A 25,869-nucleotide genomic window follows, 5' to 3' on the forward strand; every position below is an offset into this window, starting at 1 on the left:
TAAGTGTCATGTCATTCGCTAAACTACTCATGTTGATTGGACAACTGATTTGATGGGGGATTATACTGAGCGAGCAGGATCAATGGTTATACCAAGATTACAATCTTTATTGTATATCTGGATGGAATGATAGTCAAATATCAATACAGAGGAAAGGTTGTCAACAGGAAAATGAGAGAATAATGATTTCTGTTTTGACTATATTGAGTGATACTCTATTGTGATGCAGCCAACTCCGTTTAGTAGAGAAAGAAATGCAAACTAGGTAGTTAAATCCCAGGGTGATTTTAAGGGGAAAAAGAATTGTATATCATCTGCATACAGTTTGAAGTGGACCCCAAAGCTAACCAAGCGGTCTTCACATATTAACCTTTTAATTAGTTCTGCTTGCCTATCCATATACTGTATGTATGGGATCTATCAGTCTTACACATCTATAACATTTTTTGTTTCACTTGGGCTTTCAGCTCAGGCAAAATCAGAGCTGGGATCCTAGTGCCATGACCCTTTATTCACAGCTACCTAGGGTTTTCCCCAGGTATTTATATCCTGCTTTCACCTCAGCCCAGTCATTGCAGTGAGAGTCCTCAGCCTGGGGCCATGCACCAAGTCAGAGTCCTCTGGAACCCTGCAGTCAAAGGCTCTAACATCTACTGGCTAGATTTACTGTTGCATGATGACTGGACTCCCTCCACCAGAGGGGCTGTGTATGTTGCCTCCACAACATCACTAGCCCAGGGAACAGAAGATCTGAACTAAAAATGGAATCAAAGTCCTGCTCGTAGCAATGCACAGCATAGCCATTGAGCCACTAGGCTAGCCCCTGTATAGTGTATATAGAATGTATTCATAGTGAGATGTGATTGTTAACCCTGACAGTTTCTTTTGCATTTATCATCCTTATTAAAAACATTTAATATCAAAGATATATTCTGATAATTTGCTGGAAAGGGTTCGTATTTTGTCTGACACCTAATTCTGTAAACCTTAGCAATAGTTGCCGGTTTGAACTACTTCATACACTTCTGCTTTGTGCTAGATTTTTTTTTTTTTAAAGTTAAAATTGGTTTCATAATTTGAAATAGTTATCAATTTTTTTCCACAGATTTTTCTGATCGAATCAGTAAAACTAAAAGGACTGGCTATGAATCTGGGGAATTTGAAATTGTGAGTGTTTAATTAGCAGCTCGTCTGTTATTTATTTAAGCGCTTTATACATTATTAAAGGATTTGGAAAATAAAGCCTATATGGGGTTGAGGCGGTGAAGGAAGTGGTGGTGAGGGGTGTGGAGGACAGGAGGAGATTCAGCATGAATCATATTTTAAGAAAATAGAAATGACTGAAAGGCAGTTTGCAATATGGGTGGTGAGCCTCAAGGCTGCATCTGATTTGTCACAAAAGTGAGAGGGTGGGGAAAGCACCACACCCCCTGGAGCCCTGCAAAGGGGCAGGTACCTTGACGATTTATTAAATGTTGGGTGAGGAGTGATGCACGGACTCCTGATTTGCAGTGTACTTCTGTAATCTATTCCCGTATTGCGTGTCTCTTATTTTTTGTGTTTGAAGTTGGGGGAGGGACTTGGCCTGAAGGAGACTCCTCAGCAGAAGTACCAGCGCCTGCTGCACGAGGTTCAGGAGCTCAGCGAGGAAGTGGAGAAGATACAGGTCAGGCTCCAGCGTTGGGTTACATTTTACACTGCTGCGGCTGTGCACATCTTTGGCAGGAAGACTGTTTGTTTCATTTCCAGCCCTGCCTACTGCTCCTTGAATCGCACCACATTTGAAAATGTGATTTAGTAATTATTGTTAATCTGTTGGCAACATGAAGCATCGTTTGCTAATTTCAACATATTTCCCAAACCGATTATGTTAAGCCTTAAGAGGGAAGGCATATCAAGAGGTGGTGGTTGGGCATTTGCAAGCCTGTTAAATTTGCCCTCCAGTAAGAAATCACTGGGTAAAACCTGGCACATTCAGGTAATACCTATAGTTGCTCTGAGACTTAGTTTGTCTGCTGACTTCACTTGCTTAAGATCACTTTATTGTTATATATTTTTTGACACTGTTCCTACATGGTAAAATTGGACACACATTTGAAGAGGTGGTGTTTCCTGGGCAGACTTGATGGGTCATGAACTTGTCCTCCTATCAGGTGACATTGGCTCATGAAAGAGCACAGTCTGCACATCACAATCCATTTTCACTCTGTGGTAGCAGAGTACTCAAAAATGGTCATCAGTAAAGAGAAGAGCCAGAAGCCACAGAGAATCTGCACACATGCATTGCCAAATAGTCCATGTTAAAATAATGACATTTCTCATGTGATGTCTGACCACACAAAGGACTCAAACATCCCTTTTTTTTTCAGATTGCAGGACTTACATGAAGGGGGGGAGGGATGATATTGAAGATGGTGGGAGGTCTAAATACTGCATTTGTCCGTTTTGCCAGAGCACTGTCAAGGAATCTGTGGCAGAAGAGAAGTTAACCCCCGTTGACCTGGCCAGGCAAGTGGCTGGCCTGAAGCAGCAGCTGGTGTCCACCCACTTGGAGAAGCTGCTGGGGCCAGATGCAACCATCAACCTGACAGACCCTGATGGAGCTCTTGCCAAGTACGTTCTGCAGACTCTGTGGCTAAGCCAGGGGCTACCCGGACTTGTGGGTCTGGATTCCGAATAGGATCACAAAACCTTCAGCTGGAATCACAAGTGTCTCAAATGACAGCACTCTTTAGGCAGCAGCAGCCTTAGTAGTAAGGGGCAGCTGAGCCAGCACACATTCACAGGCCTGGCATTAGCCCCACCCTCGCATAAATTTCTATGGTAACATGAAGCCCTACAAGATGAGGAGGGATCAGGGCCACGGTAAGGCCTGTGAGCTTGCAGTAGCTCGTTCACAGGTACAAAAAAGCATGAACATATCACTCCAGTCTTGCAAGCTCTACGGCTGTCTTCCCATTCAATTCCGCATTCAAAATAAACTGGCATCTTTTTTTTTTTTTTTTTATCTTATTAGATTTTCCAATGTATCAACAATAAAACCTACATCACAGATATCCCCTCCTCTCCCCCTCCCCAATCATCCAAAACGGGCATCTTTTTAGCTCATAACCTATTACACCAGATCAAATCTCTTATGGATCAGTAGTATCCTTAAATTTTATCTCTCTATACAGTTACTTTGCTCTGCTTCCCAGTCATTTTTAGAAATTCCTTTGCTCCAAGCAGCAAGGCTATCATGCACTCGGGGGGGGGGGGAAGGGCTTTTTCGTTAGCAGGTCCTACTCTCTGGAACTGCCTCCCACAACTGAGGATACTTACCGACACGAAGAAATTTAGGAAAGTTCTAAACATACTTACTTACTTTCATCAGCATTTGCCTCAACTGTAACCAACAGTCAGACTCCCCAACAGTACAACCATCAACGACCAGACTACTGTCCTGATTACCGCTAGGCATATTGCAGCAACATGTAATGAGAATGTATCAAATTTTATTTTACTTTTGTTTTGTAAAGTTTTTATTCTGTGTTACCTACCCCGAATGTACGGAGGGCGTGGGCTTGAAATGAATTTAAATAAGTAGGGCCCCCATGCAGACTTTCATTACTAAGGCTGTTGTTGCTGCTGAGGATCACAGTCTGGTTTGGGACCAGCCATTAGCAGAGGGGGAAGGGCTGTGTGGGCGATAACTGGTGGAGATCGCTACTGCTGCTCGCTTCTCGCCCCACCACTAAACCTTCCCAAGAGAAAAATGTTGCCCTGTTGTCAGCCTTTCCCTCTCTTCCTAACCGTCATCATATGCCTTTGGCCCAAGGCCCAAAGGAAATGTTACCACTGACCCGGTCTAGGAAGATGTTTGAAGGGAGGCACAAGATGCAGGAGGAATTTGAGGGTGGGGTTAGGTGGAAAGGGATTGGCTATGGAGGGTGAGAGAGGGGGGGAAATGACACAGGGTTGACTGGGGGGATTATAAGACATGAGCTGGGGGGGTGACGAGGGCTGGAAGAGGTGAGAAAAGGGATGGGGATTAAATTGCGGAAGGAATAACAAAGGATCAGTTGGGGGGGGGTTATAAGAAGAGAGAGAAACAGCTGGGAGGATGCGAAAAGGACTGGAGAGTGTAAGAGGGGATGAGCTGGATGATGTGAAAGGGGATCAGTTGGAGGTTGAGAGAAGGGGGATTGCTGGAGGGAATAGAGGAAAAGAGAGGAGGTTCCTTTGGAGGGGCTGGAGATTGAGAGAGGGAAATGGCTGGAGTGCAGGGAGAGTGAGAGGGAGTGATTGTTGGAGAGAACAGACCTCTGCTAATTTATTTTGGTCATTGTCTGGGGTCATGTGAATTTTCAAGTACTAAAATGGGGTCACATTTGGATAAAGGTTTGGAAGCTCTGGGCTAAGCTGTCATGCTATTGGAAGGGCGCTGAACCTCTGCAAAGCAGATGACTTACATAGCTTTGCACTCTTTGTGTGTACACAGTCTCCTTAGTTTTGTTATAGCTTATGCTTTTAATTACTTTTCAAAGAATGTGGCTTCAAACTATATTTAAGAAGCACCCATGAGATGTCTCTTGTAATGCATTTTTGGGTGTCTTCACTTCTCCACTGCAAGTCAGCCATATCTAGATTAAAGATCAAATGAAACAAGTTTGTTGATTCTTTCCATTGAAATCCTTCAGTAGTTCAAGTTTACTAGTCGTGATATTGTTGCTATGTTTTTCCAGAGTTCAGGGGTTTTTTTTTTTTAGTTGATTTAATTTATAGGTTCAATAGTGTCATCAATATCCGAGTAAGCCAAGGTAGGTGGCTGCTATAAGATGGGAGTTCTTCATTCTTGTGCACCCAGCACACAAGCTATTGCCAGAGGACATGATCAAGGCGACTAGCATAGCAAGGTTCAAAATAGGCTTGGACAAAGTCCATAACATGTTATTAGCAAGATAGATTAAGGAAAGCTATTGCTATCCCTGGGAGTGAGTAACAGGAAATAGGTCTGCTCTGTGGGATCTGCCAGGTGCTTCGTGACCTGGATTGGCCACTGTCAGAGACAAGATGCTGGGTTCAGTGGACCTTGGTTTGACCTAATATGGCATTCCTTATAGTCTTATGTAATGCACAGCACTGAGATTGGGCAGTGTGGCAGGAGGTGAGGGACAAGGAGGATTGTAGCTTGTGGCAGAAGTAGAATTCATGATTCCAAACTTCAGCTGTGGCTTCTGGACTTGCAGGGTATATATCAGTGCTCATGAGTCCTTACCTTTTGTCCAAATTCTCCGTTAAGAGTTCGTTCTTGCCTTGTAACGTGCTTTTTTTTTTTCTTTTCCATTTTGTTTCTTTTGAAGGCGTTTGCTTGCTCAGCTGGATGCTGCCAAGGCTTCGAAGGTTGCAAGTGAGAAAAGCCCTGCCAAGGAGGCTGTAATTGGTAACCTGGTGACCTATGAGCTGCACTGCCGACCTGAGCAGAACAAATTCTCTCAAGCTGCAAAGGTGAGATGGGAGGTGGGCTTTCCGAAGTGGCTGACTTGTGAGCAGGTTTTAGGTAACTTTGTTCTTAGGCAACCAATGTCTCCCTTTCTTATTCATTTGGCAGTTCTTTGAGTTTTTCTCTGCTACTTTGGCAGAGGTTGTCAGACATTGGATCATTCTGGAGGTGCAGTGGTGGGGAATTTTTCCTTCTCCCGTCAGCTCTGTGTGGCCCAAACGGTGACCTTGCTCTTACCCAGCCAGTACTCTTCCAAAGAGCAGTACTTGTTTTTCTCTGTTTGCCATCTGACTAAAAGAAAAACTGACATAAGAAGTTGGGTAGAGGTGACACTTTTAGTCTAATGAATGCTTTAAGGTTCAAGCTTTCACCATTTGACGTTATAGATCTCCCAGGATCCTTGCACTCATGTCCTTTAGCTTGTAGAGCGAGTGTTGTGGTGCCATATAAATGCAATAATAGTTACATTATATGTAGTAATTGGTAGATCATGGCTGATTAAAGACCAGTTGACCCACTTAGTCTACCCAATTATTCCAGTCCTTGGTGCTATGGAAAGATCCCAGCTGCAGAAGCTTGAATGCTTATAGGAGATCACACCTTTATTAAAATCAGTTTTTGTTGTTTTCCCTCTGATTCTCTACCATTTTGGATAGATAAACATACAAGTTCTCATACTTATCCAGTTCCCACGCGCTTTCCTCTGACCCTTCATCTGTTACCACCAAGTGTTGTAATAATCTAAACTGTTACTAAAACTAGCAAGGTTGTTGCCCCAACATTTGACTGCCTACGTCACTATGGCTTTACTGGATAGTTAACTATTTTTAGCTATTTATTTATATTCTGCTTTTTGTTACTTCAAAGTAGATTTCATTCGAGTACTGTAGGTATTTCTCTATTCCTAGAAGGCTTACAATTTAGTTTGTACCTTGCTACCACCAACTTGCCAGCTTCAACCCCATTAGCTTCTGGGGAGTTGTAAACTGCTGGTTACCACCCAACTAGCCCATAGTTTGCAGTGTCATCAGGTCATGCTTCCTTTTTATCTGTGTAGTCCTTAATGGATGGTTTAGTATTTGCTTATTTCTTTGAATAAGGCTACATAGTTTATAAATTCATTGGGATTTGGGCAGTGTCAGAGCCATGGTGTTCTGTTTAGCAGGAAGAACGATCCATGCTGAGCAGGGAGAGCTGACCTTCTGGCACTCAGAAATCTGAGAATTAAAATTTGTGGTGGTAACGGGTGTCGAGCCCTTGCTCATCTTGGAGTTTGTGAAGGGCTGTGTAATCATCTCTCTCTGTCTCGTCTTAGGTGATGGAACTGGAGAAACGGGTGAATGAACTGGAAGGAGCTGTGTGCTGTGACCAGGACAGTCAGGTGAGTGGAACCCCCCATCCCCCCACACCTAGGCTAACTGGTATTTCCCTGCTCCTCTTTGTATGTTTGGTGTGTGTTCCAGCCCCAAAGCTGAAGGCTTGCTGGCAACAAGCTAATGTACTGAGTGACTGCACACTTAGGACAGGGAGTATCAGCCCTGAAATACAGCTACTGCCACTTTGCTTTCCAGTCAGGAATCTTGTTGCATGTGTGGTTTTTGAGAAGTGGTTACTGCAAAACATTCAGAAACAGCAGCTTAAAGGCCCTGTCTGGGTGCAGTTGCATAGTTGTTTGAGTTTGTGTCCATGACTGGAGAAGCTGATATTGTGCTAATGACTTTTTATATGTTTTTCCTCTGTAGAATCCTCTGATTGTTGGACTGCAAGGATCCAGTTTAATGGTGAGTTTCAGTTCCAGGCAGACTTTAAGATTTAAGCTGGGGAAAAAAGGGCAGAGAGTCAGAAAAGTGTCATACGAGTTTGTTCAGTGCTGATTGGTTCCAAATTGCATTTCTACATTTGTGCCGACCAGGAGCACTAAAGGCAAGAATAGCAATATTTGTTTGTCTGAAACAGGGAATTAGGTTATGCAGTGCCTGGGCTATAGAGGGATTGTGGTGCATTAAAGGGGATGATTATCCAGTTATAATTGCTCAGTTGTCTTGGCAGAGATTGAGGTTGAAACTGCTTTTGACTGAAGCAAGCGTGCATTAGCAGTCAGAAGTAGCAAAGTCCTTATGTATTGTAGAAAACATATATAGAAACATAGAAATGACAGCAGAACAAGACCAATTGGCCCATCCCGTCTGCCCAGCAAGTTCCCACACTTATTTTCCCATACTTATCTGTTTCACCAACCACCAATTTCAGGGCCCTTGTTGGTAACTGTTTTCTGCCATTGATGTAGAGAGTGTAATGTTGGAGTTGCATCAAAGGTGAGCATAAGGCTTAATGGTTAAGGGTAGTAACCGCCGCATCAAGCAAGTTACCCCGATGCTTGTTTACCCAGACTGTTGGATGTTGTCTGAATGTAAATCCTGTTTCCACATTTCCCCCCCCCTTTCCCCCGGCCATTGAAGCAGAGAGCAATGTTGGAGTTGCATTAACCTTGCGAAGGCTTATTGAGTAAGAGTAGTAATCACCATGTAGTAGCCTCCACTCCAGTAATCCACCCCCATGGCTCTTCACTACATTCCCATCCTCTAGCCTTTATGGATCCACAGTGTTTATCCCATGCCCCTTTGAAATCCTTCACAGTTTTAGTCTTCACCACTTCCTCCGGAAGGGCATTCCAGGCATCCACCACCCTCTCCGTGAAGAAATACTTCCTGACATTGGTTCTGAGTCTTCCTCCCTGGAGCTTCAAGTCGTGGCTCCTAGTTCTACTGATTTTTTTCCAACGGAAAAGGTTTGTTGTTGACCATGGATCATTAAAACCTTTCAAGTATCTGAAAGTTTATATCATATCACCCTTGCTCCTCCTCTCTTCTGGGGTATACATATTTAGGTTCTTCAATCTCTCCTCATAAGTCATTTTATGAAGCCCATCCACCTTTTTGGTGCCCTTCTCTGGACCGCCTCCATCCTGTCCCTTTGGAGATCCGGTCTCCAGAACTGAACATAGTACTCCAGGTGAGACCTCACCAAGGCCCTGTATAAGGGGATCATCACTTCCTTTCTCTTACTCAATATTCCTCTCTCTATGCAACCCAGCGGTCGTCTGGCTTTAGCTATTGCCTTGTCACTTTGTTTCGCCGACTTTAGATCATTAGACACTATCATCCCAAGGTCTCTTTCTCCTGCTCCATACACATCAGCCCTTCACCCCCCATCAAATACAGTTCTTTTGGATTTCCACACCCCATGTGCATGACTCTGCACTTCTTGGCATTGAATCTCAGCTGCCATATCTTCGATCACTCTTCCAGCTTCCTTAAATCCTGTCTCATTCTCTCCACTCCTTCTGGCGTGTCCACTCTGTTGCAGATCTTAGTATCATCCGCAAAATGTTAACATGTTAAACTCTTGACTAATCAATATATTCTTGAAGGCTGCCAGTTTTGAATCGTGTTCTGTGGTGATCTTGGTGGCCTGTATTTCAGTGGTGTCCATGATCGAAAGCATAAGATTCAGTGCTTAATTATTCAGATTGAATTCTGATGTAAAATAACATTTTCAGCTTCAATGTATAATCCTGTTCATATCCCAGATCAGTCCAGATGCATGGGTTTTGCTTCCCTACCAACAGATGGAGACAAAGAAGAAAAGCTTTTACTGACACTATTTATTTTTTATTCATTTATTTATGCAAAAGCTTCTGTTCTGCTATCATTCAAAAGCTTCACTGAACAAAATTGATTTTAGCTGCCTTCGAAAGTCCTTTACATTCATTAAGGATCTCAGTTGAACAGGAAGAGAATTCCATAATACAGTAGCCACAAAAAATAAGGCCCTAGCTCTTGTTCTCTGTAATCGAGCCAAATTATTTGCTGGCACCTTTACAATGCTCTTCTTGCCGACCACAAATTACGATTCTGTTTATCCATTCCAATTTATCTTTTAAAATACATTCATGATCTGAAACCATAAGCTTATGTTCCAAAGTGATCAATGTGAATTTGGATCTCTGCTTCACCAGCAACCTTTTGAGCCTTTAAGACTAGCTTCTTTGAAGGGCTTGATGTTGAAGACAGTTTTTCTGGTTGCCATATGTTCAGCCAGGCAGATTTCCGAGCTTTAGACGCTGCCTTGTCAGGATCTTTTTTCATATTGCGGATGATAGGGTGACATTGCATATGGTTCCTTCCTTTTTGCCAAAAGTTGTCGTCTTTCCATGTAAATCAGATAGTTGAGCTTCTGGCATTTCCGGAGAGGTCTAGAGAGTCTCTGCAGGATAGAGATCTTCATCTTCTGGATATGCGTCGCACTCTGTTGTGTTATTTGAAGGTTACTAATGGCTTTCGATGGTTGGATCATCTCTTTGTGGTATTCGGTGGAGCGGAAAAAGGAGAAAAAGCTTCTAAGGCTACGATTTCTAGATGGCTGAAGGAGATAATTTGCTTGGCCTATATTTGTAAGGGTTACGAAATTCCAACTGGCCTCAAAGCACATTTGACTAGAGCACATGCAGCCTCTTGGGCAGAGTTGACGGTTGGGTGATCAATGTAGCAGACATTACCGGTTGGTTGTTTTGGGCACAGGAGGATGTGACCTTTACTGAAAGTGTGTAAAGAACTGGTCTTTCTGGTTCCCGCCCAGTGTAGGGGTGCTTGGGTACATCCCACTTGTCTGGACTGATCTGGGTATGAACAGGAAAGGAAAATTGGTTCTTACCTACTAATTTTCGTTCCTGTAATACCATAGATCAGTCCAGAGACCCGTCCAGTTTGCTGCCAAAAGACTAAATTTCCAGCTGATTTTGTACACCTTATATCAGAAATTTTACAATCTGTTCAGAAGTTGAGTTTTTTGAGTTAAGCGGTTATCAGGGTATTTCTTTTTTGGATGTATGTGAGCTTCCAGCTCAGGGGGTTCCAACCCTGTGTTTCTGGTTGCCCTGGAAGGGGGGAATGCTATCTACTGTTTGGCTTGGGTGCAGGTCAATACTGAGGGACTGCAGGTGGCACTCTTGGATATGTAGCAGAGCCTCAAAGGTTTTGTTGTCTGCCGCCATCTGGTAGGGATGCAATTACAGGAATGAAAATTAGCAATTTTCCTTTGTTTATCCTGTGCATGGGAAAAGCCATAAGGCAGAGGAAAGCAGACTGCCCTGCTACGTCGCCAGACTGCACTGGCATTACCAGCCACCAGTTTGGGAAATCCCATGCGACAGCATTGAGCTCATTTTCAGGGAGCATCATGTTAAAGGCATTATGAAAGCCTGCAGTTTGTCATGCATGGAGTGACTGTTTTACTCTTGCATTCTTTGTATGCTTGTGGGAAAGTTCCCGGATCGCAAGTTAAAATTGCTGCTTGCTCCTCCCTCAGACTCCTTAAGTTGGGGTACTTCTCAGTTGGGTCTTAAAACATTTTGTGTGGGCAAAAAAAAAAAAAACAAAACAAGCGCTAATACACAGGGGTATAACACCCTTCTACCTTAGACTGGCTAGTGAACATTTGTCTTCTAGGAGGCCTCCTCCACCAGATTCTCTTATGGCCAGAAGGGAGGATAGTTCCTTGGAAAACCTGGAATATGGAGAGTTTGCCTTTGAAGGGGGCTTCTCCATCTTCAGATTATTGTAGAAAAAGAAGCTTGTTCTCACTTATCCTTTGGGTTGATGCTATGGTGTTGGTCGTGGATCGCAAGACCAGGGCAGTAGGTCAAAGTTTGAGGCATGTTTTAGCAAGTATTCCCTTTTAGTGATTTACAGACTCCCAGAGGATAGTGCCAGCAGTCTTGGGACTGTTTGGAGTCCCGGTGGCTTGGTGATGTCAGAATCAGCCTGGCGAGGTGATAACTCTGCCCAGATAGTGAGCAGCCCATTCATAGGGTGATGAAGACAAGAATTATCGATACAGGGATTTCTTCAGATATTCATCCAGCCCATGGAGGGTTGGCAGTGCTCCTTCCCAAAGCAATTCTTGTAGGCAGCTGGTTATGATTCCTCTTCTTATCAGGCCAATGGCTTCTGGTCATGGTATGGGTCAGGTGGTCCCTAGAAGTTATTGCTTGGTTCCAAATCCTTCATGATGTTTCATGGAGTGTCAGCTTTCAAGAATGAGTAGTAGTAAAGGCTTCTCTGGAGAGGCTTCAGAGTTTGATAGTTGTGTTCCAGTACCATTCAAGGCTCATGGTTTAGATCTGGTGCATCCATTTTTACTGGAGTGGTTTACAGGCCTCCGACTTAAACAGAAGAACTAGACAGAGAGCTGATTGAAGACATCCAAAAGGTGGGAAAGAAGGGGGAAATATTGATTGTTGGAGATTTTAATCTGCTGGACGAAGACTGGAGAATTCTTTCTGCAGAATCTAACAGAAGAAGAGAGCGTGGATGCCCTGCAAGGGGCTCTATTTAAACAAATGGTAATGGAACCCATGAGTGAGGGAGTTATTCTTGACTTAGTACTCTCAAACGGGGATAGCATCTCAAATGTCTGGGTGGGGTCCCACCTTAGCATACGTGATCATCAAACGGTATGGTTTGATATTGCAAATAGGGTACAGAGAAGTCACACAAAGACCTGAGTTTTGAACTTCAAAAATATGACTTTGCTGAAATGGGAAAATTCCTGGATATGGAACTTGAAGACTGGGAGAGGTGGAACTACTGTGGGCCAAACTAAAAGTTGCCATTACAAAGGCAACTAATCTTTATATTAGAAAAGTTAACAAAAGCAAGAGAAATAAGAAACCTATCTGGTTCTCAAAGGAGGTGGCTGATAAAATAAAAAGAACAGCGTTCAAGAAATACAAAGGATCCCAAAAAGAGGAACACAGGGAAGAATATCTGGTTAAACTGAGAGAGACAAAGAAAGTAATCAGGAAAGAAAAACATCTGGCAGAAGAAAAGATTGCCAAAAAGGTAAAGAGAGGTGACAAAACCTTTTTCAGGTACATCAGAGAAAGGTCCAAATTGGTATAGTGAAACTGAAAGGTGAAAAGGATCAATGTGTGGAAAGAGACGGCGAAAAGGCGGAAATATTAAACAAATACTTCAGTTCGGTGTTCACTAAGGAAGACCCTGGAGAGGGACAGTCACTGGTTAACAAGGCTGTGGATGGGGGGTGGATTTGATGAAACCCCATTTACGGAAGAGAATGTAAGGGAAGAGCTGGGAAAACTGAAAGTGGACAAAGCCATGGGGCCTGATGAGATTTCATCCTAGAATACTGAGGGAGCTCAGAGATGTGCTGGCGGGTCCGCTGCATGACCTGTTCAATAGATCCCTGGAAACGGGAGTGGTGTCGAGTGACTGGAGAAGAGCGGTGGTGGTCCCACTTCACAAGAGTGGGAGTAGAGAGGAGCTGGAAATTACAGACTGGTTAGCCTCTCCTCAGTGGTGGGAAAATTAATGGAGACTCTGCTGAAAGAAAGGATAGTGAACTACCTACAATCTGGTGGGTTACTCGATCCAAGAGAGCACAGATTCACCAGGGGAAGGTCCTGTCAAACTAATCTGATTTCTTTGATTGGGTGACTAGAGAATTGGATCAGGGAATAGAGCTCGATGTGATTTACTTGGATTTTAGTAAAGCCTTTGATATGGTCCCACATAGAAGACTCATGAACAAAATGAGAAGCTTGGGAATGAACACCAAGGTGGTGACGTGGATTACAAACTGGTTGACGGATAGAAGATAGCAGGTGATGGTAAATGGAACCTACTTTGAAGAGAGAATGGTATTAAGTGGCGTGCTGCAGGGATCAGTGTTGGGACTGGTTCTGTTTAACATCTTTATGAGCGACATTGAGGAAGGGATAGAAGGTAAAGTTTGTCTATTTGCAGGCGATACTAAGATCTGCAACAGAGTGGACACGCCAGAAGGAGTGAAGAGAATGAGATGTGGTTTAAGGAAGCTTGAAGAGTGGTCAAAGATATGGCAAATGGGATTTAATGCCAAAAAGTGTAGAATCATGCATCTGGGATGCATTAATCCGAAAGAACTGAATGCGATGGGGGATGAAGCGCTACTGTGCACAGAACATGAGCTAGAAGAATGCGGGGCTGCATAGAGAGGAATATCTAGAAATGAAAAAGGAAGTGATAATCCCCTTATACAGGTCCTTGGTGAGGCCTCACTTGGAGTATGGTGTTCAGTTCTGGAGACCGTATCTCAAAAGGGACAGTGACTTGATTTAGGTGGTCCAGAGAAGGGTGACAATAATGGTGGGGATCTCCATCAAATGACTTATGAAGAGAGGTTGAAGGACCTAAATTTGTATACCCTGGAGAAGAGGAGGAGCAGAGGAGTTATGATACATACCTTCAGATACTTGAAAGGTTTTAGTGCTGCACAATCCACAACAAATCTTTTCCACTTGAAAGAAACCAATAGAACTAGGGCTCATGAAATGAGATTCCGTGAAGGACGACTCAGAATCAATGACAGGAAATATTTCTTCATGGAAAGGGTGGTGGACGCCTGGAATGCCCTTCCAGAGGAGGTGGTGAAGATAAAAAATGGAGAAAGATTTCAAAGGGGCATGGGATAAACACTGTGAATCCTTAAAGGCAAGGGGGAGGGGAATGTAGTAAGAGGCATGGGGGTAATTTGCTGGTGTGGCGGACACTACCCTTAACCAATAAGCCTACATACTATTGATGCAGCTTCATCATTGCTCGCTGCTTCAACAGCAGGGGGAACAGAGGAATTGGATTCAGACAACAACCAACAAGGACATTGAACTGTACAGTCTGGGAAAACAAATAAGCATGGGATAACTTGCTTGATGCGGCGGTTACTACCCTTAACCAAAAAGCCTTATACTACACTTCTGATGCAACTCCAACATTACACTCTGCTTCAATGGCATGGAGTGAAAGGAACTTGGACTCAAACAGTATCCAACAAGAGCCCTGACCTTGGCGGTCTGAGTGACTAGTATGGGAAACTAATAACTATGGGAGCTTGCTGGGCAGATTGGAGGGGCCTTTAGGTCCTTTTCTGCTGTCTCTGTTTTCTATGTTTTACTCCTGTTTGGGGTTCCGAAAGAAAAAGGTCAGTGGGCTCTGGTGGAAACTCTTGCTCCATCAGTCTATCAGTGGTGCACAAACAGTTTTCTTTCTTGGACCTTTTTAGAAGTTTCTGTTAAATTCCCATTTGGGAAGATCTCTAGATGTTCTCTTTGTCCCTTTTGTGTTTGTATTCAAGGGAAGCATTTCTGCTTTCAATTATTCAGACTTTGCTCTGGGGCAAAGTCATTCACTTCATATTTAGGATATGCTTCATCCTTATTTCAGTCTATACCTTGGCTTTGAAGGCTAAGGAATGCCTGTCAACCTTGACCAGGAGATTCAGGTCCTAGGATTCATAGTCTTTGGGGGCTGAGTGGTGAGCTGCACAGTAAGTCTTGATGCCTTCCCAGTCTGAGTTTGCTGGGAGCCATGCCTTGATATCAGGATAGGTAGAGGCTTCCTGACTCAGGTCAATCAATAAATGGTTAGCTCAGGTGTGAGACATCCCATGGAGGTCCCCAGGATGTAGAAGTACTGTACATATCCCAGATCAGTCCAGACAAGTGGGGTTTTCCATCCCTACCAGCAGATGAAGGCAGAGAAAAACATTTCAGACACTACTACATAACTGAGAGTGCCACCTGCAGTCCTTCAGTACTTCACTGTCTCCAGCAGATGTTAGAGGTGAAAACCTGCAGTCTGGACTTAAAATATTCTGCTGTATGTTTTCTCCATGGCCTCTGGTGGTTCAAGTTTTGTGTTGAATAGAGCAGCACTCGTGAAGAATGGTTCTTGTCTTTCTGGAGTGGCCTCGCCGCCCATGGTTTGCCGATCTGATTTATCTAGCAGTAGATGGGCCCATCCTATATCGGCCATCTGCAAGAACATCTATGTCAAGGGCCCATATTTTTGGATCGGGCAAATCATGTTTGTCTCAGCGCTTGGCCTTTGAGAGGAGGCGAATGCATCTGAAGGGCTATTTGGAAGCTGTGAATGCTAACTTGCTTCAAGCTAAAAGACCTTCCACCTCTCTGGTTATGTCCGAGTATGGAGGGTGTTTGAAGCTTAGTGTGAGGAGGAAGATGTCGACCCTCAATAGGTGGAATTTCCTCGTATCATGGCTTTTAGGCAGAATGGTTTGACCAAAGGATTGGCTTAGACTTCACTTTGTGTTCAGGTGGTAGCCTTGGGGTGTCTTTGAGGAAAACTTTGGGGAAGAATGTTGGCCTTGCACCCAGACGTCATTCGTTTCTTGAAGGAGATGAAACATTTGAGGCCTCCGGTCAGCAGGGACTGTGTGGTCCTCCCTTTGAGCCCTTACATCAGGATTCTTTGAAGGATCTTACATTAAACAGTCTTCTTGGTGGCTATTTGTTTGGCTAGATGGATTTCAGAGTTTCAGGCTTTGTCATGTAGAGATCTGTTTCTGCGGATTACAGATGATTGAGTTTTGTTCCATACAGTGCCTTCCTTTTTTGCTGAAGGTAGTCTCTTCCTTTCACCTCAATCATGTGGTAGAGCTTCCTGCCTTTTGACTTGTCAGCAGAAACGCCACATGCAAGGGAGTTGCACTTATTAGATGTTCGGATTCTGTTATGTTATCTTAAGGTCACTAACACTTTTTTGTGCTCTGATCATCTTTGTCTTGTTTAGTGGGGAAAGAAGGGTTCAAAGACTTCTAAGGCTTTGGTAGCATGCTGGCTCAAAGAGGCTATCTGCTTGGCCTGAATCTGTAAAGGTAGGGCAATTGCAAGTTGACTACATGCACGTTCTCTCAGGGCGCAAACTGCTTCCTGGGCGGAGTGACAAGTTACTGTCTCTGCAGGAAATTTGTCACGTGACGATGTAGCCATTGCTTCATACTTTTATCTAGCATTGGCGTCTGGATGTTCGGGCACCAGAAGAGGCTTCATTTGGTGAAGGTGTGTTGCGAGCCGGTCTTTTGGGATCCCGTCCAGAGTAGGAGGGCTTGGGTAAATCCCATTTGTCTGGACTGATCTAGGGTATATGCAGGAAAGGAAAATTGGTTCTTACCTGCTAATTTTCATTCCTGAAATACCACAGATCTGTCCAGAGGCCCATCCCGGTTTTTAATTTTGAAAGACCTAGATTGCTATGGTTGTAAATAGGGCAGAAGGGTTTAAGAAGGGTTTCAGGTTCCATTGTTGGAGGTGAGGGCTCAGTTCAGGAGTTCCAATCTTTGTTTGCCCTGCTCGCCTTGGAAGGGGAGTTAGTTTACAGTTAAAGTTTATTTATTTTTTGATTTGTATTCCGCTTTTTGCACTTTTTTCAGCACTTCAAAGTGGATTACATTCAGGTACTGTAGGTATTTTCCTATCCCCAGAGGGCTTACAATCTAAGTTTGTACCTGAGGCAATGGAGGGTAAAGTGACTTGCCCAAGGTCACAAGGAGTGACAGCAGGACAACGACGACTGCTCTAAACACTAGGCTACTCTTCCACTCCAAGTTGGCAGGATCCATCTCAGCTTGGGTACAGGTTAATACCGAAAGACTGCAGATGGCACTCTGTTATGTAGCAGTGTCTGAACATTTTTTCTCTGCCTCCATCTGCTGGTGGGATGCAAAGCCCCAATTGTCTGGAGTGATTTGTGATATTTAAGGTTCTGTGATGGCTTCCTTGGATCTTATTCCCTGGTGCCAGGACTCACCTGTGGCTTCAGAAGTCCCTGTTGTCATGCTAGTTCCTACAGTCAAAGCATTGTTGAGTGCATCCCCCTTTTCCACTCCATCAGGGGTTGCCTGAGTTGTATGGCAATTACCTCGAGCTATCAAAAGGAATCAATCGGGATCCTCCCAGATTTTGTTCGAGCCTGTCAAATGTAAGGCTAGTGCATTGGGATGTGCTCTGTGAACTCCCCTCCCCCGCCCCTGCATAGCCCAAGGGATTTGGTCTCAAGAAGCAGCAGCACGTGGTCTATAAACTGGTTGGAAACCAAGACTATTGGGCTGGCCTGATTGCAGTTCCTGTCCTTAATGGTTGTTTACGTGACTGGGCAAGGGGATGCTCGGGGATTGATAGGTCAGAAAACAAGCAGGTGGTTCTGGTGGGCATAGAAGGAACGTATTGTGGATTTTAGAAGTTCACATTGCAAGGGTAGCACTCTGACTTCCTCAACAGGAATACGTTGGTCCTCAGAATGTGTGAGCTCAGATTGGAAACTTTTCATGAATATAACACCTCAATGTCATCCCTCATCTCCATTTACACCATTGTTAACCATCTCCATTATCGTTAGCCTTTTTTAATTAATAACCTATCCTTTATCTTCCTTCTTCGCCAAGTTCTAGTCACCCTGTTACATGTAACTGCCTTTTCCGCACCATTGTTCTAGTTTATATTTATTTGCTCCCCTGTTTTATGTGAACCAGCATGATGTGACTGCGGTCTCGAATGCCGGTATATAAAAATCCGAAATAAATAGATTATGGGGAAGCACCCACAATTGAATCAACTTGCAAGTTTCTATCTAAGGCTGACGGATTCTTCAGCCCTCAGGAAAAAAAAAACAATTTAAAAAGTTCAGCAATTGCTCGCGGCCTGGTATGCCAGAAACCAGCTTTGTTTTTTTCTCAGAGTGTAGTGTGCACTATTTGCAAGCAGTGCACACAAAAAAGATAGGAAAACCACTAAATTTTGGGGGGGGGGGGGTTCTATTGTTTAGTTTAACAAATTAAATCAAGCAAAATAGGAAATGTTTCAAATGAATTAACATCTCTAGTCCAAACAGACAACCAAGCAGCAATGTTCTAAATCAACAAGCAATGAGGCACTTAATGATATCTTCTTTGTCAGGAGACTGTCCAGTTGTGGGACTGGGCCATCTCTCAAGGGATGGTTTTCAAAGCCACATATCTGGCAGGAGTGGAAAATATTCTGGCAGACAGATTGTCGGTCTCTGGAACACCACAAATAGTCCCTGGGGGTAGCAAGCCAGATATTCCATGAGTGGGGCATGCCTGTGGTGAATCTGTTTGCTTCCCCTCAGAACAGGAAGGTTCTAGGAAACTGGCATGGGGAGCAAAGTAGCCTCAGATGCCTTCACCCTCAATTGGTGCTGGGGTCTACTGTACTAGTATCCTTCAAAGATCAACAAATTGGGGATTGCGATTGCCAAACAAGTGGCTAGCAGATTGTCTGTTCATATGTTTTGTCCATGTGGGACTGATTCTGATAGGTGTAAGGCTCACCTCTGTTAAAGTCATGGCAACATTGGTGGCCTCTCCTGAGATCAGTCTCTGTGAAGGAGATCTGCAAGGCTGAGAGGTGGAGTTTTCTCCAAATATTCATATCTCACTGTTGTTTGGATAGGAACTCCCAATGCAAATGTAAGTTTGGCCAGAGTGTCTGGAAGAATCTGTTTTGAGATGTGGAACCTAATTCAATTCCCTCCTAGGGCCCATTGTTTTTGTCCCAGGCTGCCCCTTGTAGCTAAGATATAAAATGGAAAAAAGGCTTGTTGCAAACAAAAATAGTTTTTGTGACAGTTGGCACTTAGTTGTATTTTTTTCCCCTTTTTTTCGTTCAGGTGAGTCTGCAGCTAGGGATCCCCCATGTGTGAGGACTGCCATCCTGCTTGTCCTCTGAGAAAGCAGAGTTGCTCGTCTGTACCAGATACACTCCAAGGACATCAGAATTTCAGTTTTCATAAAATTTGACTGCTTCTCCTTATAATGCAAAGGAACAATGCTGAAGGTGCCTCTGCATGGACGCATGGAGTAGAGGCATACTGGGCATGCTCAGTGAGGCCCACTCAGTTCTAGAAACTTTGTAAAAGTTCCAGACTGGGCTAAATCAGATGATGTATGTGAGGACTGCTGTCCTTAGAGAGCACTTTTACATGTAAGCAACTCTGCTTTTTAGCTGGACAGTTTACTCCACCTCCTTTGGGCTTCCAGTTAAATCAGGACCAGTCTCTATTGCACCATAAGCCTTCATATGCAACAACCTGGGTTTTTTTTTCCCAAATGTGTGTGTTTTGTTTTGTTTTTTTAACCATCCCCTCACATTAATGGTCCTTGGCCAGAGGCCACAGACCACCATGGCTTCCTCTGGAACCTCTGTACTTGTGCAGCCTGAATCTGGCCACTGATTGTCACTGTTGTGTAACGGTGGAAACTTCCACCCTCCAGGGTCTGTGAACAGTGCCCCTGCAGTATCCCTAGCCAACCTGGGAAACACAAGCTCCGACCCATGATTCAAATCCAGCTCCTCTGTGTGGCAGTACCACTGAGCTTACAGGGCCAGCCCCAATTAAACTTGGGAATCTTTGTGCTTGGTAGGAGACTGTTGAGATCCTGCAGGCGAAAGTGAGTGCCCTGGACATGGCTTCGCTGGACCTGGTGGAAGCAAGATTGCAGGTAAGGTTTTTCCGAGAAAGCTTATGACTCTCTAAAGGCGAGCAGCACCATGTCTAATCCACCTTTCGATGTTAAACTGACAGAAGTTACTGTGGCATCCCACTGGATGTCAAGACCATGATGGCTGGCATGCTTTCCTTTAGATATTTCCTTTAGATATTGCTTTTTGTATACGGTGAGGAGCTTTTCTTAATGTGTGGATAAAGAGAGCAGGGGAGAGGGGAGGTGGTCCGCTAAGGGAGAGACTGGAGTGTGTGTTTGATTCTCACTTTTTGATTTCTAGAGTGTCCTGGGGAAGGTGAATGAAATTGCGAAGCACAAGGCAACTATCGAAGATGCAGAAACGCAGAGTAAGGTCAGTATAGCTGCTTCTTTCTGAAAAGAGGAATGCACATAGCAGAGATAAAGCACTTTTAGATGCACTATTGAAAACAAATGGGGGCTGTAGTCAGATAAGTATAGCCTTACTGTTAGGGTTTCAGATGAATTGAAATCCCTTGCACATGCCCTGGAGTGTTACTGCCCTTACAAAATAATCGCAGTTTGTGTGGACATTTCGTTTTTGGAATAAAGGCTGATGATCAGGGCTGTGCACTGCCATGTGTAGGGACCTAGGTTTGATTCCCAGCTCAGGTCTTGTGCTCCACATGTCAGATGGGACTAGGAATGCTGAGGAGTCAGTATTCAAGCTTCTGGGAGGGGCGGAGTCTCATTGCACAAAGTATTATTTTCAGCTGTTTGGTCCGTGTATGGTGATGGTGCCCTGGTATTACTTCCCTTGCTTCCCTATTTGAGCCTGCAGTGCTTCACAGCCTTTCCTCTCATACAGGTGCATCAGCTCTATGATGTGGTGCAGAAGTGGGATTCCATGGCAACAACCCTACCACAGCTGGTGCAGCGGCTGGTGTCTGTGAAGCAGCTTCATGAACAAGGTGAGGGGAGCAGCCACAGCTGAGTTAGCAGGCTTGTGCAGGGAGCTGCATTATGATTTGCTGGGTGTTTGGAGTTCAGCTGGTGAGCATTTTATACCTGTTTTTCCTCTGGTATCTCAACTTTCCCATCTTCCTTGTCTTGTTCCAGGTTATTTGCAAATACTTTCTTTCATACAGGGTATTTTAGCAGTACCAGTTTTTATAATTGGTAGACTGGTACCTGGTAATTACAAATTCAGTAATTTGGATTTAAAGAGCAGAATAATTTTTTTTTTAATGTTTTGTCTTTTGTGATACTTAAAAGCACATTACATTCAGGTAGTGGAGGTATTTCTCTATTCCCAGAGAGTTTACAATCTCAGGCCTAGATTTACAAAGCTGTGATAAAGCAATAGCACACTTTAAATGCTGTTTTCCTAGTGTGTAGCCAGATGGACTCAGAACCAATGGGTATTGTGCTCTTCTGCTAGCAGATGGGAGACGGAGTCAAGATTTCAAAGTGGACATCACTCTAGATATACTCTTGCAGTAACCTCAGCTCTTCAGTATCTCTCAGTCTCCTAGCAGATACAGACACTATCCCACTAGAATAGTGTTACGAATTACAGCAAAGAAGAAACAAAGTTTACCTTAAGGAAGATCGAGCCCTGCTCTCCTGCAGTGATACCTAAGGGTCCCTCCCCCAGTCGAGAATTCCTGAGGTTGATCTCAGATATCCCTCAGAGGTGTGCCTTGGTCCGGTAGCCGGTTCTTGGCGTGGACTTAGCCCCCAGTGTGGCTGAAAGGCAGCGGGTGCACAAATGAGTGCGGCGGTGAAGGAAATTCCCTCTCCCCCTGCAGCTGGAGACCGTCCGCCACACAATCGGTAAGTGCCAAGACCAGGTAAGAAAAAATCTTTAAATTCAGGTCTCTGGTCTCCAGAGCTCGGATTGCCATTCCGAATCCGTCCCCGGTGAGGTTAGAAGGGAGCACCGATCGGGTTGAGCAGCTTTGGTTGGGCTAGGCCCCGATCCGGTGCAAGGGTCCACATACGTGGAGACCCTCGGGGGTGCCATCTTACGCGCGGGGGGCGTCGGCGCAATCTTCCCTTCTGATCCGGCAGTACGCGTGGGGTAGGCCGGATGGCAGATATGCCTAACTTGTGACCGTCCAATAGATAACGCGCGCACAACTGAGCGCACCCGGGCGCATATCTACAGGCACAGCAGCGTTTACAGCTGCACGCGCGCAAACACATAGAGACAGTGGCACCCAAGAAGGCCTGCCACATAAGAGCCACGCAGCTGAATTGGAGTCCTGCCTCTGTCAACATTGCGAAGAAGCCCAGGGGGAACCAAAGCCTGGCCCCTTACTGTCGGGAGATGGTTCTACTGACGATAGCTCCCCAGACCTATGCATCTTCGAGATGGCTTCCCCACAGGGGGGCACCTCTGGGGCCCCTACTCCAACTCCCTCTGGGGTTAAATTGGACCCAGGGACCTTCTCCTGGTTGGAATTTTTCCAAGGGCTGTAAGTCTTCGTTCAGGCACAATCAGCCCCAGGCTCAACTCCTGCTGGAAGCACAAGATCCTCCCGGCCTGGCTCTGATGTCTCAAGATATGCCTCGTCTAACCAAGAACTTCCCGAGCAGGGACCCAGACACCTCAGATGATGAGTGACTCCCTGGAAGAAGGAGAAATCCCTCCAGGAATGGAGCCATACCAAACAATGTTTCACTTCTTCCACAAGGACTAATTACCAGCCCTTGTTTCCCAGACTCTGAAGACGGTGGGTATTCCTGGCATGGACCCTATGGCGGATCCAAAGATGAACCCCATCTTGGTGTCCCTTTGTAAGGCCTCATGTTACTTTCCAATGATGGAAGCCATCCAGGAACTGATTGACCTGGAATGGGATGCCCTGGAGGCCAGCTTCAAAGGGGGTCGGACCTTGGAAGCCTTATACCCTCTAGAACCAGCAACCAAGGAACGCCTGCGTTTTCCTTAAGTGGACGCTATGGTCTGTTCCGTCTCAAAGTGAACAACTATTCCTGTTGAGGGAGGGGCTGCTTTGAAGGACACTCAGGACAGATGATTGGAATCCATCCTTAAGCAGGCCTTCGACACAACAGCAATGACACTGCGGATTGCTTCCTGCTGCGCACTGGTGGCATGTTCCTGCGTGCTCCTCTCGAGAGAGGTAAATAACTCCGGAATGTATTCTGGTGAGACGATGGAACCTGCAGCAGCCTTCCTCACAGTCGCAAGCTCAGACCTGGTGCGCACCTCAGCCAGGGGCGTTGCCTCGGTAGTGACAGCCAGAAGACAACTATGGCTACGGAATTGGTCTGCGCATGCGACATCTAAAGCGAATCTCACAAGAATGCCTTTTAAAGGATCTCTCTTGTTCGGAAGCGAATTGGAGAAGTTAGCCAGCAAATGGGGCGAATCCCCAGTGCTTTGGCTACTGGAAGATAGGAGTAAAAGATCTCAGCGTCCGTTCCCCAGAAGAACCAAGGGCAAAGGATCGAGCGCTTTAGACCCTACAGGAACTCGCAGTTCCAGCACCTCATCTCACTGGAAGGTCCCAGCCCTTTCGGAACACAGACCAAGAGGGAAGCAGGCCCAGGGGCAGCCTCCAGCCGTGCTCCACAATGAGAATGGACCGACCCATCCACAGGAAGAAGATATAGGGGGTCGACTTGCCCTCTTCTTCCAAAGATGGGTCGAGATAACGTCAGACAAATGGGTTCTAAACATCATTTGAGAAGGTTACTCTCTGGAGTTCCACAGCATCCCTCGAGACACATTTATGATGTCACCCTGCCACTCCCACTCCAAGAGACTGGCAGAAGAAACCACTCTAGCAAGGCTACTCAGTCTGAAGGCAATAACTCCGGTTCCCACACCCCAACAAAATACAGGGCGCTATTCCATCTATTTTATCGTTCCCAAGAGGAACGATAAAATAGGTGGAATAGTTCTTGGAACTCAAGAACGTCAACCGTCATCTGTGGGTTCTATACTTCTGCATGGAAACTCTTCGCTCTGTAATAATGGCAGTACAACCAGGAGAGTTTCTAACCTCCTTGGACCTTTCCGAAGCCTACCTTCACATCCCAGTCCATCAGGATCACCAGGGCTTCCTGAGCTTTGTGATACTGGGTCACCATTATCAGTTCTGAGCGCTAAATACCGGCACAGTACTCGTCACATCCAACAGGAGAAGTTCTCTACCAGATGACGAGTCCCGAGCCCAATTTGGAAACCAGGGCAACTCCACGGATTGATTCACATGGAAGGCAGATAACACTTTGGGTAGGAAGGAAGGTACCGTATGCAAAGACACCTTATCTGCCGAAATGCGCAGGAAAGGATCCCAACAGGAATGAGCCTGCAGTTCAGAAATACGTCTAGCAGAGCAAATGGCCACCAAGAAAACCGTTTTCAAAGTAAGGTCCTTGAGGGAGACCCGATGCAACGGTTCAAAGGGCGAAGCACAAAGCATCCATAAAACCAGGTTAAGGTTCCAGTCCGGACACAATTTATGAACTGGAGGGCGAAGATGCTTTATCCCTTTTAAGAAACAGTCAACATCAGGATGGATGACCAGGGGCTTGCCCCCTACCCGGCTCCTGAGGCACCCTAGAGCTGAAACCTGGACCCAGAGGGAACTGTAGGCCAGGCCCTTAGACAAGCCCTGTTGCAGAAAAGCTAAAATGGGGGGAATGGTCACCGAAAGAGGTATCACGCCGTGCTGATCACACCATCCCTCAAACCCTTTCCACACCCGAATGTATGCCATAGAAGTGGAAAGACATCCAGCCTGGAGGAGGGTGGAAATCACGGTTCCGAATAGCCCTTCATGCAGAGCTGCTGCCTTTGAAACACCAGGCCGCGAGAGAGAAGCGATCCTCCTGACCCGAAAAAATGGGTCCTTGACGGAGGAGATCCAGGAGGTGGGCCAGACGCAATGGACCGCCCGCTGCTAGCTGAACAAAGTCTGCAAACCAAGGATGTCATGGCCACTCCGGAGCCACCAGGACCACTGAACCTGGGTGTTGCTCTATACGTTGAACGTGCCCTACGAGGGGCCAAGGGGGAAATGCATAGTGCAGAATCCTGGTCGACCAGAGTGTCCAGACCGACTGACCCAATTTCCTTCTTTTGACTGAAGAACTATACTGTCTTCGAGTTGGATCGCATCGCCATGAGATCCAGCTGGGGAGCCCCCCATCTGGCACAAATGTGGTTCCAGGCCTCCCGGGAAAGTTCCTATTCCCCGGGATCCAGCTGATGACAGCTGAGGAAGTCTGCCTGCACGTTGTCCACCTCTGCTACATGAGAAGCCGCGATTCCTTCCAGAATAATCTCGGCCCAAGCAAAAGGAAGATGAGTCTCCCGAGCCATGGTGGCATTGTCCGAGAAGACTGGAACCTTGTAACTGAGGTAGAAATGACACAAATGCCCTTCGAACCGCCCTCGTCTTGAGGCGATTGATGGACCAGGACCACGAGCCCTGGTCTGCATGACCCAGGCACACCGTTCCCCAACCTTGGAGATTTGCGTCAGTCAACACAACCATCCAATCCGGGACTTCGAGGGGCATGCCCTTCTGCAAGTTGGTCTCTAACCATCACTCTAGGCTGGTCCTTGTCTGCTGTGACAACAGTAATGGCAGTTGGTGCTGTTCCAACACCGGGTTCCACCGGGACAGTAGCGCCCTCTGCAACGGCCTCATGTAAGCAAAGGCTCACAGCACCAACTCCAACGTCGATGCCAAGGAGCCCAGAAGCTGCAGATAGTCCCACACTCTGGGTAACGGAAGATGCAGAATATGAAGAACTTGTGCTGCAACTTGCACATCCTGTCCGTTGTGAGGAATACCCTGCCATCCTGAGTGTCGAAGCAAGCTCCCAGATATTCTAGGGACTGCAATGGGATCAGATGACTTTTTGTTCCATTGATCACCTAGCCTAGCGACTGAAGCAACTGAGTTACCTGGCGTATCACTCGCAAGCAATCCTCCTCCGACTTTGCGCAAATCTACCAGTCGTCAAGGTAAGGGTGGACTAACATTCTCTCCATCCGGAGGGCCGCC

General features: G+C 45.6%; 1 protein-coding gene across 4 annotated transcripts in view; it reads left to right on the forward strand.

The window, feature by feature from the left end:
- The window catches only part of DCTN2 (dynactin subunit 2), a 98,042-nt gene that overhangs the window by 57,960 nt on the left and 14,213 nt on the right, over positions 1 to 25,869 (forward strand). For all 4 annotated transcript variants that reach the window (XM_029594583.1, XM_029594584.1, XM_029594585.1 and 1 more), the window contains 9 exons: positions 1,106 to 1,167; positions 1,568 to 1,666; positions 2,453 to 2,613; positions 5,343 to 5,487; positions 6,798 to 6,863; positions 7,225 to 7,263; positions 19,781 to 19,858; positions 20,142 to 20,213; positions 20,688 to 20,790. In XM_029594583.1, the coding sequence (XP_029450443.1) occupies positions 1,106 to 1,167; positions 1,568 to 1,666; positions 2,453 to 2,613; positions 5,343 to 5,487; positions 6,798 to 6,863; positions 7,225 to 7,263; positions 19,781 to 19,858; positions 20,142 to 20,213; positions 20,688 to 20,790 (825 nt within the window). The remainder of the gene's footprint in view (positions 1 to 1,105; positions 1,168 to 1,567; positions 1,667 to 2,452; positions 2,614 to 5,342; positions 5,488 to 6,797; positions 6,864 to 7,224; positions 7,264 to 19,780; positions 19,859 to 20,141; positions 20,214 to 20,687; positions 20,791 to 25,869) is intronic.

This window comes from Rhinatrema bivittatum, chromosome 3 (assembly GCF_901001135.1).
Source record: "Rhinatrema bivittatum chromosome 3, aRhiBiv1.1, whole genome shotgun sequence".
NCBI classification, from domain to species: Eukaryota; Metazoa; Chordata; class Amphibia; order Gymnophiona; family Rhinatrematidae; genus Rhinatrema; species Rhinatrema bivittatum.